The 16,625-nt window shown below is 45.6% G+C and overlaps 1 protein-coding gene across 15 annotated transcripts in view; it reads left to right on the top strand.

Annotated features, from left to right (window-relative positions):
- NCOR1 (nuclear receptor corepressor 1) overlaps positions 1–14,898 on the top strand; it is a 113,118-nt gene extending 98,220 nt beyond the window's left edge. For 11 of the 15 annotated variants that reach the window (XM_075904320.2, XM_075904319.2, XM_075904328.2 and 8 more), the window contains 9 exons: positions 451–579; positions 1,696–1,853; positions 2,086–2,306; positions 2,820–2,957; positions 5,047–5,192; positions 6,846–6,899; positions 8,517–8,738; positions 10,530–10,712; positions 11,903–14,898. In XM_075904320.2, the coding sequence (XP_075760435.2) occupies positions 451–579; positions 1,696–1,853; positions 2,086–2,306; positions 2,820–2,957; positions 5,047–5,192; positions 6,846–6,899; positions 8,517–8,738; positions 10,530–10,712; positions 11,903–12,090 (1,439 nt within the window). In that variant the 3' untranslated portion in view covers positions 12,091–14,898. The remainder of the gene's footprint in view (positions 1–450; positions 580–1,695; positions 1,854–2,085; positions 2,307–2,819; positions 2,958–5,046; positions 5,193–6,845; positions 6,900–8,516; positions 8,739–10,529; positions 10,713–11,902) is intronic. The other 4 variants (XM_075904323.2, XM_075904336.2, XM_075904334.2 and 1 more) reach the window with 2 other exon arrangements.
- Positions 14,899–16,625: the final 1,727 nt, after the last annotated feature.

The raw sequence follows: 16,625 nt of genomic DNA on the forward strand, positions 1-16,625 counted from the left end.
ATGGGCGAGTAGATTACATTGTCGAGCCCTGCTAATTTATACAATGCTGTAACTTTGCAGCACTTGATAGCCAAATGCAGTTTTTCCTAAGAATCTTGTGATGCTCACTGCAAAACTCAGGATCGCCTTGTATAGTGTACATTGAGAGTTTGGAAGTCTTGATGGAGAAAGGTGACTATCTCGAATCTAAGAAAAACAAAACTAACCACACTACAGATCACAAGATATTTCCTAAAAATAATAGCCTTCTACTTGCAGTAGTAAATGCATCATGAAAATGAGGGGAAATGCTTATTGAATTGCTCTAATAGATTTGCCTCATTCATGAAAATAAAATTAACTCCCCACATTACAAGTTTTGACAAGATTTATTGGCTCTTAATATTAAGGGTTCACACTTATTTAAATTTGTGTTTTATTTAAAAACATATCTGCTGTTTGAACTCCTAGTATCCTCCCACCGATATGAAGCACCTGGTGATGCCATTGAAGTGATTAGCCCTGCAAATTCACCTGTCCCTCCCCAAGAAAAACTTCAGTCCTATCAACAGGAAGCACCCAAACCAAGCCAGGCAGAAAGTGAGTGTTTCTTTATAAATACAAAAATTATGTCCAAATGTCTTAAATATCTATTCCCTTTGGAACAGTTGTGATGAACTTGTACACTTATGTATATGAAATACAATAGCAGCCTTTAAATTGTAACTAAACGCACTCTTGGCTCTTCAGAATCTTTATCTAGAGCACATGCTTATTATGAGTGGTGAAAAGTGGGGAAATTGGATAAAATGTATTGAAATATTTAGGATTGTCAGTTAAACCTCACTAAACGCATGAGGTTGGGTGCATTATTCACCATTTCTCATCTGGAGAAAGGGAGGTAAATAGGCTGACTTGATCAGACCCTACAACTAGTCTGAGGCAGAGCCATTATTAGAATTTGAGAATTCCTGATTTCTAGACTCATGCATAATTTACTAGACCTGTGGTTTTCAGTTTCCGGTCTGCGAACCCATGAAGGTCCACGGACTGTGTCTTATGGGTCCATGAAAGGTTGTTATGACCCATAGACCAGTGGTTTTCAAGCTGTGGTCCAGGGGTCCACACAAGGGGTAAGGTTTGCACCCCCATTTGGAATTTTCTAGAGTTTGCAAAAGATGGAAACCATTGCATTAGACAACTGCTGCTTATTTAATAGCCTCTGGTTTAGGGTTAGTAGAAAAATGGTTTATGTTGTAAAAAATACTCAGATTATCAATGTGTTGGTTGTTGGTGCAGACATGCTTCAGTGAAAGACTGAGGTACAAGTTATATCCACTTAGTTTGCTGCCAGTGAAGCACAATGACATTTAAATCAGTCCAAAAATCTGACTGCGATGCTCCTGCAGACTAGTATTTAACTTTCCATCGCCCGGTTGAGTCATTTGGGTCTAAATCAGTGGTTCTCAACTTTTGGCCCAATCAGCACACAGCTGCAGCCCGTAAGACAGCCTCAGGACCATAAAGGTAGTGAATATATTTTGTGTGCGTGTGGCCCACTAGTCTAAATACTAAGGAAAGAAAGCTGTATTAGACAAGTTACTTCAAATTTCATGCAAAAATGTTTTATATCTTCTTATAAATATGCAAAAGACTCTCATAGCTTAAACTTCAGTAATGTCTTGGAGTGATACGCTCATTTTATTTGGAAACCAGGTGACCCCAACAGGCAGTATGAAGGTGCAGTTCACCGATATAGGACACAACAGGAATCTCCTTCCCCACAGCAGCCTCCACCGCCTTCCTCCCAGTCCGAAGGGATCGGACATGTGCCTAGGACCCATCGTCTGATCACGCTTGCTGACCATATCTGTGTAGGTTAATTTTGCAAGTAACTTTGATGGGATTGATTTTATATTTTCCAATGTGTGGTATGGCATTGGCAGTGAAACCATGACGTGTTACACAATCATGTGACTGAAGTTCCGATGGGCTTGTGTTTGGTGCGTGTGATGCCATTTGTATTTGTCCTTAAAGTGAGAGAATGCCGGCAGATATTGTGTAAACAATCTTTTTTTTTTTTTTTTTTTTTTTCCCCCAATCCAGCAAATTATTACACAAGACTTTGCTAGAAACCAAGCAGCATCCCAGGCATCCCTGCAGCCTCCAACTACATTCCAGAGCTCTGCTCCTGCTTCAGCTACCACCCCTACTCGGGCAAAGGCTTCAAACCGCTACAGCCCCGAGTCCCAGTCCCAGGCTGCTCACCATCAGCGGCCAAGTGCCAGAGTGTCTCCTGAAAATCTCGCTGACAAATCCAGGGCAAGGTGAAGTGGGGGCTTTTTGGTGTGGATGTAAATCCACCAATGCCTGTATAAGTAGTCAGTAAATATGAATAGCAGATTAGGCTTAAGTGATTTGATGTAGGTTTATCCTTCAGCCTTTCTTAGCTGTTTTGAGACGACTTACATTTATGTTTACTTTCTTCAGCGAGTAGGTGGAATATGTGGCTTACCTTTCTAACCGTGTAGTAAGGAAAACGATAAATACTGACTGGTGCTGCATTGTAGATTATAGCTATCGGGGTAAGCCTGCCATTAACGTGATCTAACTCTGAGAGGAGGAAGAGATGTAAAGACATAGAGCTCATAGAAATTAATCATTATGGGGATGGTCTGAAGTTTTGTGTTCTAGAGCATCCTTTGGGGTGAAAGACACTGTAGACTCAAATGACAGATAAGCAATATAGATGTGACCATGGATTACTGGAGTTTGTTTTCAACTGTGCTTGTTACCCATGTTAAAAGTACCCCTCCCCCCCTCTTGTATTCTAAACGTAGACCTGGAAAGTCCCCAGACAGAAGTCATGTCTCTTCAGAACCCTATGAGCCAATCTCTCCGCCTCAGGTGCCAGTTGTACACGAGAAACAAGACAACATTCTATTGCTGTCCCAAAGAACTGAGACTGCTGAACAGAGGTACATTGAAAAACTGAACTCTCTTTGTCTTATCCTGAGTCTCTGAGTGGTCCAGCAGCAACTCTGGTTTCTGAAGTGAGGCAGTGTTGTCCAATGACCAAAGCAATGTACAGTAAAACTCCGATGGTCCGGCATCTGACGGTCCGGCACTCCTGATGGTCCGGCACCATCAGGAACCCGGAAGTTCTCCGGCAGCCGGACCATTGGAGCTGCTCTGCCCCCAGCTTCCCCGATTCAGCCGCTACTAAAACTGACCAGTGCTGAATCCGGGAAGCAGGGGGCAGAACAGCTGGAGTGCTGCCGAGTAGGTCCAGTAGCTCTGCCCCTCGGGGCTGCGGGACCAACCCGGCAGCACCCCAGCTGTCCCGGATTCAGCTGCTGCTGAAATTGTCCAGGGCTGACTCCAGGAAGCCCGGGGCAGAGCAGCTCTGCCTCTGGCTTTCTGGAGTCAGCCGCTGATCAGTTTCTGCAGCGGCTGACTTGGGGACACGTGGGGCAGAGAAGCTGGGGTGCTGCCGGGTTGGTCCAGTAGCGCCGAGGAGTGGCTCTGCAGGACCATCCCGTCAGCACCCCAGCTGCCCTGCCCCAGGCATCCCCAAGAGTAGCTGGGGTGTTGACGGGCTGGTCTCGCGGCGCCAAGGGTCGGCGCTACCGGACCAACCCGGCAGCACTCCAGCTGCTCTGCTGCAGGCGGCCCCAATTCAGCCGCTGCTGAAACTGACCAGCAGCAGCTGAATCAGGGACTCCTGGGGCAGAGCCGGACTATCAGAAGGGAGGGCTATGAGGGGGTCTGGGGTAGCATCCTCCCACCCCACCCCAGACCCCTCATAGCCCCCCCTTCTGATAGTCCGGCATATCTGATAATCGGTACCCCCTGGGTCCTAAAGGGGCCGGATTATCGGAAGTTTACTGTAGTAGGAGTCAGGAGCCGTAAATTCTGTTCCTGCTCCTGCTCCTGAGAGCAAGTCACTTAAACATTCTGTCTACCCTGCGTGCAGATGGGCGACCTACCTACTTCTCAGAAATGCTGAAATTCACTGTATGTAAAGAGCTTTAAGATGCTTTTGGGAAAGAATCCAAATGTGCAAGCCACCTTCTGTGGTACAGTCTTTGGGCTCCTCCTTGCAGCCAGTGTGGTGTTAAAGAATCAGCTGGTTTAGAGTGAAGAAAAATTTTGGAAAGCTGACTCTCTTCTTAGTTTTCAGAGGCCATGTGGTTGAGTGGCTGGGGCACTGGACTAAGAGTCAGGAGCCTGGGCTTCTTTTCCTGTCTCTGGCACTGACCTTGACTTGGGTCTGTCAGTTAACGCAGTGGTCCCCAACCTTTTGGGGCTGCTGGGTACCCAGGGGCGGGGCCACTCGTGCCTGGGGGCGGGGCCACGCATCCAAGGGCGTGGCCACCCAGACGCTGCGTACCTGGTGCCGGCGCCGCTCCTGTGCCACGTGCCCAGGGGCAGGGACGCCTATACGCTGTACGCCTGGGGCTGGCACAGCCCATGCATCGTGCGCTCGGGGGTGGGGCCAGCCCCATCACTCAGCGGGCGCACAGAAATGGCCCGGTGGGCGCCATGGTGCCCACGGGCACCGCACTGGGGACCACTGACTTAATGCTTCAGATGGTCTGATTGCATAACAGAAATATTGATACTTGCCTCCACCGTCATTTGCTCAAATCCATTGAGGTGGTGGGAATGGTTATGCTCTTGGCAAGTCCTGCGTCTGGCACTCAACTAGGGATGTAAACTATCGTTTAAAAAGTTAATGGATTAGACACTGTGTTTAACTGATTAACCATAGAGTGCCCCTGCCAGCTGCTTCAGCCTGGCCAGGCCGGTGGTTAATCAGCTACCCCTTTGGATCCCTAGCACTCATTTTGGCAAAAAATTTGGGTGTCCCTAAGGTAATGGAGACAGTAGTTGAGTGTATAGCTATGGGGCGAGTAGTTAGTCTGTATAAAATTGCTGATGGGGGTTATAAAATACATTGAATTTGGGCCCTCCTTGTGTGAACTCATGCCAGAGTTGTGATGGGAAGGTTTTTAAAGCAATGCATACTTATGATAGCTCCTCTTTGACACATGTTGGTCTCAGCAGGACTGACTCTCGCTCTCCGGGAAGTATAAGTTACCTGCCTTCATTTTTCACCAAGCTCGAAAACACCTCACCAATGGTGAAGTCCAAGAAACAGGAGATATTTCGTAAGTTGAACTCCTCTGGTGGAGGTGACTCTGACATGGGTAAGTGGGGCTTCACTTTCTCATTGTGTTTTCTAACGTAGGGCATCCTAACCCAGTCCTGTTTCAAATAATGCTAAATACGGTGTTTAAAAGTACTACCAAGCACTTGACATTTTGCCACCTATTTTTGCTGTGGTATATAGGTGTATATAGAGTATTTGGTTTGAGAGAGGACAACAAGTTCTGTAAACTAGAGGCAAACATTTTATTTTGCAGCCACAAAACACTGGGTAACAAACCTGCATGCCTGTTCCACACATGATTTATTGGGTTTTTTATTTGATGTGTAAGAGATGTAAACATAAGCTTGCTTACATCTTTTTTGCTGGAGAGATGTGATGCCGCCAAAGGGCAAGGGCTCCTTTTTGTTGTTGTTTGATCTTGTAATTATGAGTGTCAAAGTGGCAAACTCTAAACCACAGAAAGTGGCATATAGTTTGGCAAGCAGGTATCAACATGGCGGAACATGTTACTAGCCCCATGTTGGACTTCCCTGAATAAACTTACTCCAGCACAATGACGATTTCAGTTAGCAGCCAAGATAATTTAATTTGACTCCTATCCCTTTAATGCTAGTGGTTAGAGCCCGTTGGTTTGCTGAAAGTGGAATGTGCTTAATTATAATAATCTCTTAATTATATAAGTGGGGGTCTGTGGTGCTGGCCCATAATTTGTTTGGTATTAGACCTACATTAAGCCTGTGTGGTCTCATTCTGTGAGAAAATTGTAAGTACTGGGAATAAGAGTAGTAAATGTCATTCTTTGACTAGTCCCAATTGAATGTGTGTGATGGATCCTTCTGTGCTGCACTACAAGTTGGACCTCCATGGTCCAGGACCCTCAGGACCTGACCGGCCTCACATAAGGGAGGTTGCTGAACCAGGCCTCCAGGGTCTTGGTGCCAATCACCGCCTCCCATCCTAGCCACTGGCTCCCTGCTGGCTGGTTCCGTTAACACTTGCCAGCAACCTCTGCCATTGGGGCTCTCTGGTCCAGCTCAGATCATGGATGTGATCTGACTAGAAAGCTCCTGGACCAGAGAGGTTCAAGCTATAAAATGTTTTAGCTCTACATTTCATCTAGACTTTTAGAATGCAAACATACCATCCACCATTGTCACTAGCTGTTTGCAGACTGACCAGTTCTCAACATGCAGCAGTCTTAGTTTATTAAAGATCCTGTTTGCGTTATAAATCCAGTAATTTGAATTAACTTTCAGTCATTTTAGAGTAGTTCTAAATGATCTTAAGTAAATCCATACATAGTATCAAAATCCATATAATATGTTTACTAAAATGTTTTTTAGCTGGGTAAATAACACAGCAGCATTTATTTAAAAAAATTAAAAACCTCTGAGACTAGGAACACCTCCGAAGGTCAATGTAGTGTGTGAAAGAGTATTTTAAAGGTCCAGTGAACAGGCCGATTGTGACTGAGGGTGGTGTTTATGGACGAACTTTAAAATCGAACTTCTACACATAGTTTTACTTGACTGTGGTGCACATTCACAGCACAAAAACCCAATGGTGATGTCAAAGCAGATGAAGTTGCAAATTAATGAGCAAAGATTCTTCAAATGAACATACACATTAAGACATATGTAGTGCTCACCAGTAATATAAAACAAACTTAAGTGTTGTGTTTTAATTGCAGCAACTGCTCAGCCAGGAACTGAAATATTTAATTTGCCAGCAGTCACTACCTCAGGTAAATCTTCCTGAAACATATCTTGCAATGGAATTTTCTGAGCGTAATACTTAATAGGTGCATTGGGAAACTGAAATAAGAGGGGTGGGCAGATGTAGAAATAAGCCAGTCAGTAAAGTAGGGCAGCATTTTGATTTGTGGGGCCACCAGGGTAAACTGCTGGCAAGCCTGCGCCGCTTTGTTTACTGAACGTATCCATAGCCACAGAGCCTTGCAGCTCTCCTTGGCTGTGATTCGCCGTTTCCAGCCAAGGGGAACTGTAGTCCAAGTTTGAAAAATGCTGCGCTAGGGAAAACCAAATGAATGGGTGTGTGTCTCAAGTGGAATTTGAGCCAAAAAATTAATTTTACTATAGTTTGGCTTGTAATTTTCTTGCACTGGTGCCCTGCTAATATCTTCTCTAACATCTCATTTAATCAAAACTGTGAACACTTGCAACAAAATTCTCCACTAAAACAGTTCATAGCTAAATTTATTCTCTGAATTATTATTTGTTTAAATAGAAGAAAGAAACTGAGCTATTAAGCATTTGATGCATTTACAGTAAGTTCTTAGGACGTTATCCAATCAAGTAAGATTGTCTTAATCACTCCTTGTTCATTAGTAACAATAAAACACTTTTAGCCTCCTGCCCAATCACTGTGGTGTTCATAAAATGTCATTGAGGTCTGGTTTACACCAGGGGAGAAAGCTGACCTAAGATACGCAACTCCAGCTAGGTGAGTAGCATAGCTGGAGTCAGCATTCCTTAGATTGAGTTTCTGCAGCATCCCCACTGCAGGAAGTCAATGGGGAAAAACTCTCCCATCTACTTCGGTACTCTGTTGGGTCATGAGGAGTAAGGGGAGTCGACAGGGTGTCATCAGCGGTCAATTTAGCGGGTCCTTACTACACCCACTAAATTGAACATGGGGAGATCGATCTCTGCAGCGTCGATCTCCCAGTAAGTGGAGACAAGCCCTTGCAGAGGTCAGCAGGGCTAAAGAATCCAACTTCAAACTGGAAGCCAAATTGTAATCCAAGCTGTGCCACAAACTCCCTCTCTGACTTTGGGCAAAACACTTTACCACTCTGCCTGTTTCCCCATCTTTAAAATATTGCTCCCTCTTGAAGAGGGGAGAGAGGTTGTGAAGATCCATATTTGCCCAGTGTGATGTATTCATTTTTAACTGGTAAAATAACTGTTGTACCATGGACTTCGTATGTTTCATCATGAGAGAGATCTTGTTTTCTGGGTCGCCTCCTTTTATAACAGACACATTTTAATAATTGTCAGTTTTGATTAATATTCTGTAATAATTAGCATCTTTAATTGCCTTGGCTCTTAGTTTTTAATACACATGTAAGTATCTTATTCTCACGCAATTGAGACTCTGATGTAATTGACATGGCTCTTTAATGTTTGGTGCTGGCATGTCTAAATTGTAGCCAGTGTGAGCTGCTTGGTGCATGTAGCTTTGCATAAACTGCTCATCTTTGTTTTTTTCTTTGTTCCTTTTTTATCTTTCTTCTCCTATCCCTTTAAAAATCTTCTCCCTTGTCTCTGTTATAATTCTTTTTGAGGTGTATTTTGTCCTCCCCTCCCACCCTTCCCCTCACAATTTCTTCTTCTCCCAGGTGCAGTCAGTTCTAGGGGTCATTCCTTTGCAGATCCTGCCAGTAATCTGGGTCTAGAAGACATTATTAGGAAGGCACTGATGGGCAACTTTGATGACAAAGGGGAGGATCATGGAGTTGTAATGTCACAACCTATGGGGATAGCACCTGGTAGTTCCAACCCTGCAGTATCCACTAATAGCGAGGCCCGTAGAGAGGAAGCTAATCCATCGCCCACTTCAGGTGAGAAATCCTCTTACAGCTCCTCAGCATTGCAAGGCCCCGAGAGGAGTAGTAATTGGGGGTGTAACTAAAGTAGTTACAAGGGCTTGAAAACTGAGAAATCCATGCTCCTCAGCAGTACTGTAGAAGCAGCATGTTCACCCCTGGGTGGGGACAGGTGCCTTGTTCTTTAGCGCTGTCCCCTGCAGTTCGAGAAACAGTGCTGGGAATTCCAGAGTCTTAGCCAGCGTTTGTTGTCGGAAAACATGGCTATGCCAGGCAAGGGTGGAATGAGGAAACTGTGCACCTGCATAGCGTTGTGGTATGGAACAGCACCTCTCGAGAGCGTTCGAGAACCTTTGCAAATGGCTGACTAATGCATGGTTACTGTAGCGAGCGTTAGGTGAGAGTAACCGGTCTCTTCCAAGGGAGGGAAATGCATTATGTGACCCTCTCCACTGAAGAATGAGCCCTTGGGTGATACGAATGAGGCGTTAGAGCCCTGCATGGATACAGAATGTATAGCCACGTGTACCAGAGCCTCCCGCTGGTCACTGTGGGAACTAGTTCGGACTCTCAGCAGGATGCCCTCTTCTGGACGGTGTCTCGCCCATCGTTGTTCTGTGCTCTCTCCCCTGCATCGCTCCCCGGACCCCAGTATCCTCCTGGAGCTGCCTACCGGCAGTGCCCACAAGTCTGGTCTCACCCCATCTGGGGGTATCAGCAGTCCTTTGGCTAGCACCTGCCACTGTGGCCAGCCGCAGCCCGTGTCTCGGCAAGCTTCAGCTTGTATGGGCCAGTGGTGGCTGCACGCAGGGGAAGGGGACCCTGGCCTGCCCACTGCTTTTGGCCCTGACCCAGGGACCCTCTACTGCCTCTCCATGACCCCTTGCACCTTTTTGGCCCTTGTCAAGGCCAGAGCCTCCCTTTCTAGCTCCCCCGAACCGGCCCAGTGCAGCTCTATCGAGGTGCCTCTCCTACCCTAGGAGCCTTGCTGTTCAAACCCTGCTCTGCTGAGCCGTTCCTTTATAGCAGGACCACTCTAGTAATCCACCTTCTCATTGGCTCTTTATAAGCCTGTCCCTTATTGGCCTAGGCTCTGCGCAGGTTCCCTCCAGCCTGCTTGAACCCCTTCTGGATGGAGTGGGCCAGCCACCCCCCTACGCCACAGATATAAATCTGTATCTGCAGAGCTGCAGGTCTCTGGGGAATGTCAGCCATGCTATGTAAGGCTGTCATTCCCAGGAGCCAGTGCCCCATGCTGGCAGCTCCTCTGTGGCTGTAATGCTCCCACCTCCGCCCACTAGGGTGAGCAGCAGGCTCACTGGCAGCTGTCCCTGGTTGTGCTTGTGCATGCAAGCAGCTTGCACGCTCCTGGCCAGGAGTCCCTGCCCTGCAGTGGCCTGGGAGTGTGCGAGCTGCTTGTGCGCACTAGCGCCACCAGGGATACCTGCTGGTGAGCCTGCTGCTCCCCCCAGTGGGTGGGGCTGGGGGTGGTACTGCTGGTGTGGGGTGCTGGCTTCTCTATGCTACTGTTGCCGCTGGTTCCGGGTAGATAGACATTCTGTATCCACACAGGGCTCTGGGGACGATGCAGCAGTGATGCATGAGTCTCAGAGACGCTTTAGACTGCTACCACCAGGGCTAGACACACCCCTCCAGTGAGGAAATCCAGATTTGATTTGCTGTAACAAATCTCTTTATACAACTTAGCTTGCTATGTAGCAGTTTGGTTTTGTACATTTATTATTGCATCTAAGCTGTAATGCATCTTTTAAAAGGGTAACCTTTCCCTGTGGCTTCCATTTTCAGGAGGGGGAGCTGGCAAGCAGAAGTTAATTGGCAAGTCAAATAGTAGGAAGTCGAAATCTCCTATTCCTGGGCAGGGATACTTAGGGACTGAGAGGCCTTCCTCGGTCTCGTCCGTACATTCAGAAGGCGATTACCACAGGCAGACGCCAGTGTGGGCCTGGGAAGACCGGCCTTCTTCAACAGGTGAGAATTGTTGCCAGAAATTCTACTAAAGAATGGATCTAGAATTAGAATCCTGTGGGGAGGGTTAGATGAGGAAAGACCTATTTTAGTGCATGGGCCAAATCACCACAGCATCTCGATCCATTAAACGGGGAGCTTACTGAACCAGATGCTTTGCTATTCCACACACATCTCTGTGCGAGGGAAGAGAATGTTCTGCCAAGCATTTGAACAGCAAAATAGGTCATTCACAACCACAATTGGAAATGTTACACATTTTGGTTGTCTACATTGGCGCGATCTTGCGCAAAAGCAGCTGCTCTTGCGCAAAAACTTGCTGCCTTCTACACTGGTCGCGAGTTCTTGCGCAAGAACACTGACGTTCTAATGTGTGAAATCAGGGCTTCTTGCACAAGAACTATGATGCTTCTGCTCAGGAATAAGCCCTCTTGCGCAACTGTTCTTGCACAAGAGGCCAGTGTAGACAGGCAACATGAATTTCTTGCGCAAGAAAGCCCGATGGCTAAAATGGCCACCAGAGCTTTCTTGCACAAGAGAACGTCTACAGTGGCATGGATGCTCTTGCGCAAAAGCACCTGCCAGTGTAGACGCTCTCTTCTGGAAGAGTTCTTGCACAAAATCATGCCAGTGCAGAGGCAGCCTTTGAGTACTAACACTTTCAGTGGCTGAGGTGCTCAAGAGAAGTACAATTATTTAACTTGGCAAGGAATTTTTTTCTATTTTCAAACTGATCTTTGCAACCAACACTGTTGTACAGTGGGAAGCACCAGGTGAAAACTGCTTTTGGAAAATTGTTGATCCACAGAGCTTGAAGGATCACTAATCCCTGAAACACGTATTATAAAATCAATTATGAGAAGGTTCATATACCAAAGAAATGGTTTTGCTCGCAGCAGTCTTCTGATGGTGAAGCTGCACATGTAAACTAAGATGGTGGAAATCAAGAGTTGGCCTCCCTGTGCACAAGTTGCATGTGATCTTAGTTGTCTATAAACTAGCAGGAATTTTAGGAAGGAAATTGAACTTTCCCTGTCCCGGTGTTACAATGACTTAGGTTCTGGAATCTTGGTGGGAGATGTGTGTTGAGCTCTGGTCTAGCCCGTGCGTGTCTGTTCCTAGTGGGAGCACACGGTCCCGGAGCTCTGCTGGGCGAGACGCATGCCTTACTTAAGTTACACTTTCTGACTTAGGATCAACTCAGTTTCCTTACAACCCTTTGACGATGCGGATGCTCAGCAGTACCCCGCCAACATCCATTGCATGTGCCCCGCCATCCATGAGCCAAGCAGCCACTCACCAACAGAACAGGATATGGGAGCGAGAGCCTGCCCCCCTGCTTTCCGCACAATATGAGACTCTGTCGGACAGTGATGACTGAACTATGCAGAGTTGTGTTTATTTGTGGGTTGAGAGCCCTCTTTTTGACTTGTGCCCCAAGGGACTTTCCAAGAGAGCACAGGCCACGCATGAAGAAATGATGGAGAGCTGTCTGGAGAGTCGCATTGAAAAGATTCCTTCTGCACAGACCACGTGTAGGAGGAATGTGCTCTAGGAGGGCTGACGTACTAAAGATAAATATGTAAAGACTTTTAAAAAGTGGACTATTCCTGGTCTACATCTATTTGTAAAGAAAACCATAATGTCTTTAAATCATTCTTCTGTAAATAGAGAGTACTTTTTGCAGTGTTTTTTCCCTTGCTATAGTCTCTGGTGTACTTGTGTTCAAATCATTGCATAAACCTTTGGGGTCATTTTGTAATTTTTTTTTAAAGCATTTTCTCACACGTAGAATACTCTTCATACTTTACTCTCACAACCAACTTAGCATCATTGCCCGTTAATGCAATGCCTCCTCTTTCTGGTATGCTTCAATCTAATTTCCCCTTAGACACAGTGGTTTTGAAGCTCTTGTGAAAATGTTGATTTTTTTTTTAACTGACCCCTTAACTAATTCTGTACATTAACATAGTCAGGTCTGCTGGGGGAAGAGGATATATTTCTTTGATTTTTTTTATATTTCTGACACATTGTTAATTTTCAGTGAGGTCAGTTTTATTTAGCAACACTGCAGAAATATTATTGCATGGGTATGTTATAGTTCAGTTTAAAAAGAAACAAAAAACCAACCAAGCAGCTTCTGGAGGCATACCTCACTGTTATGCACACTGGTAATTTAAATGTGCCCCAAAATACTATTTTTTAAGGTTTTCTGTTTCTGCATTGTATGCAGCTGAAAGGCTACTATTCTAAACAAATATTACTGCCATATATAGCTGTGAAATCACAGGAGATTGCATATCTCAAGAAAGGCTCTGGGTAGTTGTTAGGTCTATCAAGAAAAATATATCCACTGCTCTAGTTTAAAAAAACAAACCAAAGCTACTTCTGAACTTTATAATCAAGGAAGAGGAGTGTCAGTTTTCTGGGCTCTAACAGCAGCCAGTTTGAAAGAGATACTATGATTATTGCTCACTTCACTCTAATTTTGAAATGTCTTTTAACATGTACTTTTAAAATCAGTCCAGTAAGACAAATGACTTGCATGGAAACCTAGTTTGTTTGTTTGTTTTTTATATTGAACCAACCACCCCTGAACTTTACTTGATAGAGAAATATTCTCTGAAAAAATTGCTTATGGTACTAGAATAGGGTCTCTTTAATCATTCGTCTCTCGGTGCCTGCTGGAATTCGAGGCCTCTACTGTAGTAGTACTCACGTCGTACATGTATACACACATCTGATTAGTGCTACCACTATCAGCTGGAATCTGTTTCACACAGTTTACTTCTGTAGGGTTGCACTGGCTCCTGGACCATGAGTTTGTATTCTGGGGTACAAGGAGACACGTACTGGTATGGGGAGAAAGCTATTGAATGGGAGGCTAGCAAAGTGCCGAGGACTAAATGAAACATTGAAACAACATGTTTCCCTTCTGTCATTTGGAAGCAAGACCATATCCAGCCTTTGTCTCAGGAGGATATCAGACTTACCACTATCTTACAACCTGCTGAAAAAAGTTCACTTTTTGACTTGTATTTGCAATTCCTTATGTATGGAAGACATTGATTTTAGCTGTAATGTGTAGTCTATGCAGTTGCTATGTTTTGGAGGTCTGTGATGCCCTTTGCCTGTAGTTAACTATTGGGAAGAGACACAGAACCCTGTGTGCTGTAAATCTTTAAAAAGTGTGTTGTACTTTACTGAGTGCCCCAGGCTGGTCTAGCTGTAGGAAAGAGAAAGCAAGAGATTTTAGACTCCTCTCTGCTGGTTTGCAACCTGTCTTGGAAACCTGACAAGCTGCAAGGATTGTAGAATTGCTTTGCTGCTGCTGTTTTAATGGTGTATCCTGCAGAGTTAAAATCAGTTGGAAGTGTTAAAATCTTTAACATCCTGAAAATGTGAAAACTCTGAAATGTGTCAGCTGTACAGGTGAAGGTGAACTTTGCTTTGAGGCCCTATCCCTCTGATTTTAACTTTTTCTTAACTCTCAGCAGTGTTCTGGAAGACTAGTTGGTCTCCTCTTATTGTGAATTTAAATTGGGGAAAGTGAAAAGTGGAGTTCCATTTGCTCCTCGGTGTGACACAAACCTCAGTATGTTTGAAATAGACTTGTACATGCAAAGCCCGTGGTTAACTGTACTATATGAACATCTGTGCTTCAACCTAACTGGCATAAAGGAGGGAAATCTGTGTTCTCTTTACTGTTGCTGCATGATAGCCTACCTAAGGTAGTCAAGCAGCCCCGCCTTTGAGGAATAACCTTCAGAGGCATAGGGTAAATGGCATTTGCACATCTATTTTAGTTTCATTGTAAAGCTATTTTCTTAGGGCTGCTCCCTAAGTTTTAATATTTGATACTAACACCCAGAGCCTAAACTGAGCATTATTAAAAGATTCCAGTAGCTTTTTGAATATGGAGTTAGACACCTGCCTGTTTGAAACAGGCAGGTGTCTGTAAATCATTGTTTACAAAAGTAGTTGACTACAAATTTTTACCTGTTGATTTCTGATCAGTGCTTTCACAGTGTTTTCAGCCTGGTATGTTCAGTGATCCTGCTATGAAAACATTTAAAACTTGAAAAACCCATGCGTCATGATAACCTTCAACTTCTTTTCACAAAATGTCTTCAGTAGACAATGACTTTTGGATTCAGACCAATCAATAAAGGGGATCAGTTCTCCATTTCCTTTTGCTCTGTCTCCCTTGTTTTGCAAGCTCCGATGAGAGTAACAGGTGCAGCGCTCTACAGAAGCAGCTGAAGCACCCTCCTGCGGCACTGCAGTCCAAGTAGTCTGGCAACACTAAAATAGACCATTAGAGTTCTGGGAGGTAGCAGTCCACGTACGGAGTCAAAACCACTTGAGAACTTAAGATGCTCATATGACAGCACAGGTGGTATAAAGTGCACAGGCTCTTGAGTACTCCTAAGCCTGTAAGTGTTGCATGTTTTCTCCTCTCAGCACTTCATTGTGGACACAAATCAGCACCTAGAGGCCTGAGGTTGGAAATCCAGGCCCCTACCCACACTAGTCACTGAACTGGCCTCGGTGGTTTATGCAGAAGGCCTCCGTTAGTAAACACGTACCTGCTAGATGGCCAAGCTCTGCATGCGAGAAGGGACCAAACCTAAACCCCTTAATTAATAGCTCTGCTGCCCGCTTACACTAGGGGGCTATGTCTAGACTGGCATGGTTTTCCGCAAATGCTTTTAACGGAAAAGCTTTTCCATTAAACGCATTTGCAGAAAAGAGCGTCTAGATTGGCACGGAAAAGCACTTTTTGCGGATAAGCATCCGTGCCAATCTAGATGCAGTTTTGTGGAAGAAAGCCCCGATCGCCATTTTCGCCATTGGAGCTTTTTTGCGCGAAAGTTTTCAGCTGTCTACACTGGCCCTCCAGAAAAGGGCTTTTGCCCAAACGGGAGCATCAAAGTATTTGTGCAAGAAGCACTAATTTCGGACAGTAGAACGTCAGGGCTTTTGCGCAAAATCAAGTGGCCAGTGTAGACAGCAAGTTTGTGCATTGCAGAAAAACTTGCCAGTCTCGACGCAGCCAGGGTGTATAGGTGCGTATCACACGTAGGTGGGCCCCTGATTAACACAATTCTCCACTCACCATATTGCAACCCCAAAGCTAGCTGCACCTAGTGTAATTGCCCACTTCCCTGTCTCGGACAGAGGCGTGCCATGAACTGTTCAAAGGCTATTTGTGTTCTCCCATGTGCCTGCATGCTGCTCTAGGCCCACAGCGGGGAGGTGTTCCTGTTGCTTTGGAGGAGAACTACCTCCACTTGTAGCAGGAAGTGTCTGGTGTTTAGCTGATGGCCTTGTGTAACATCTTTAACAAGCAGCCGCTAACGAGCCAGCTCCCTGGCACAATATATTTTGGATTTCAGAGCTGGCAAGGAAACAACCCTTTCCCCCACCAAGGGTGGTTCTAAGTTAGGGTGCTGGCTCTAGGTACTTCACTCTCCAGGAAAGAGCGATCAGAGCCAAGGAACTGACAACTGCGTTATCCCACTCCAAGCGGGATTTGCATTCCCTAACAGCCGCCTGGGCCAGCCACTGTGCACAGTGCCACAGCCTGTCCCTCCCCCTTACGGGGTGCAGAGAGCTGTAACCCCCGTCAGACAGTGGCGCTTGGGGGACGTCTGTTCAGTGAGACACGTCGCTGTTCATTAGTCCCTGCTGCTTTTCTTAAAGGGCACATGGCTAGGAGACAGCGGATGCCCTCCAGGTTCTAGACCCACCTGAGGTGGCATAATTCTGATGCTGGGGAAGGAGCCCCAGCAACAGTACCTATTAGAGGCCCAGGTCTGTACAGATCCACTTGACAATCTTTCCACACAATGGCCTGTCCAGCTGTGGACACAGATTACTTTCCTATACCCCTTGTTTAACAGCTACATGCCT

The sequence above is a fragment of the Pelodiscus sinensis genome, chromosome 21, assembly GCF_052426305.1.
Source record: "Pelodiscus sinensis isolate ZL-2025 chromosome 21, ASM5242630v1, whole genome shotgun sequence".
Classification (NCBI taxonomy): domain Eukaryota; kingdom Metazoa; phylum Chordata; order Testudines; family Trionychidae; genus Pelodiscus; species Pelodiscus sinensis.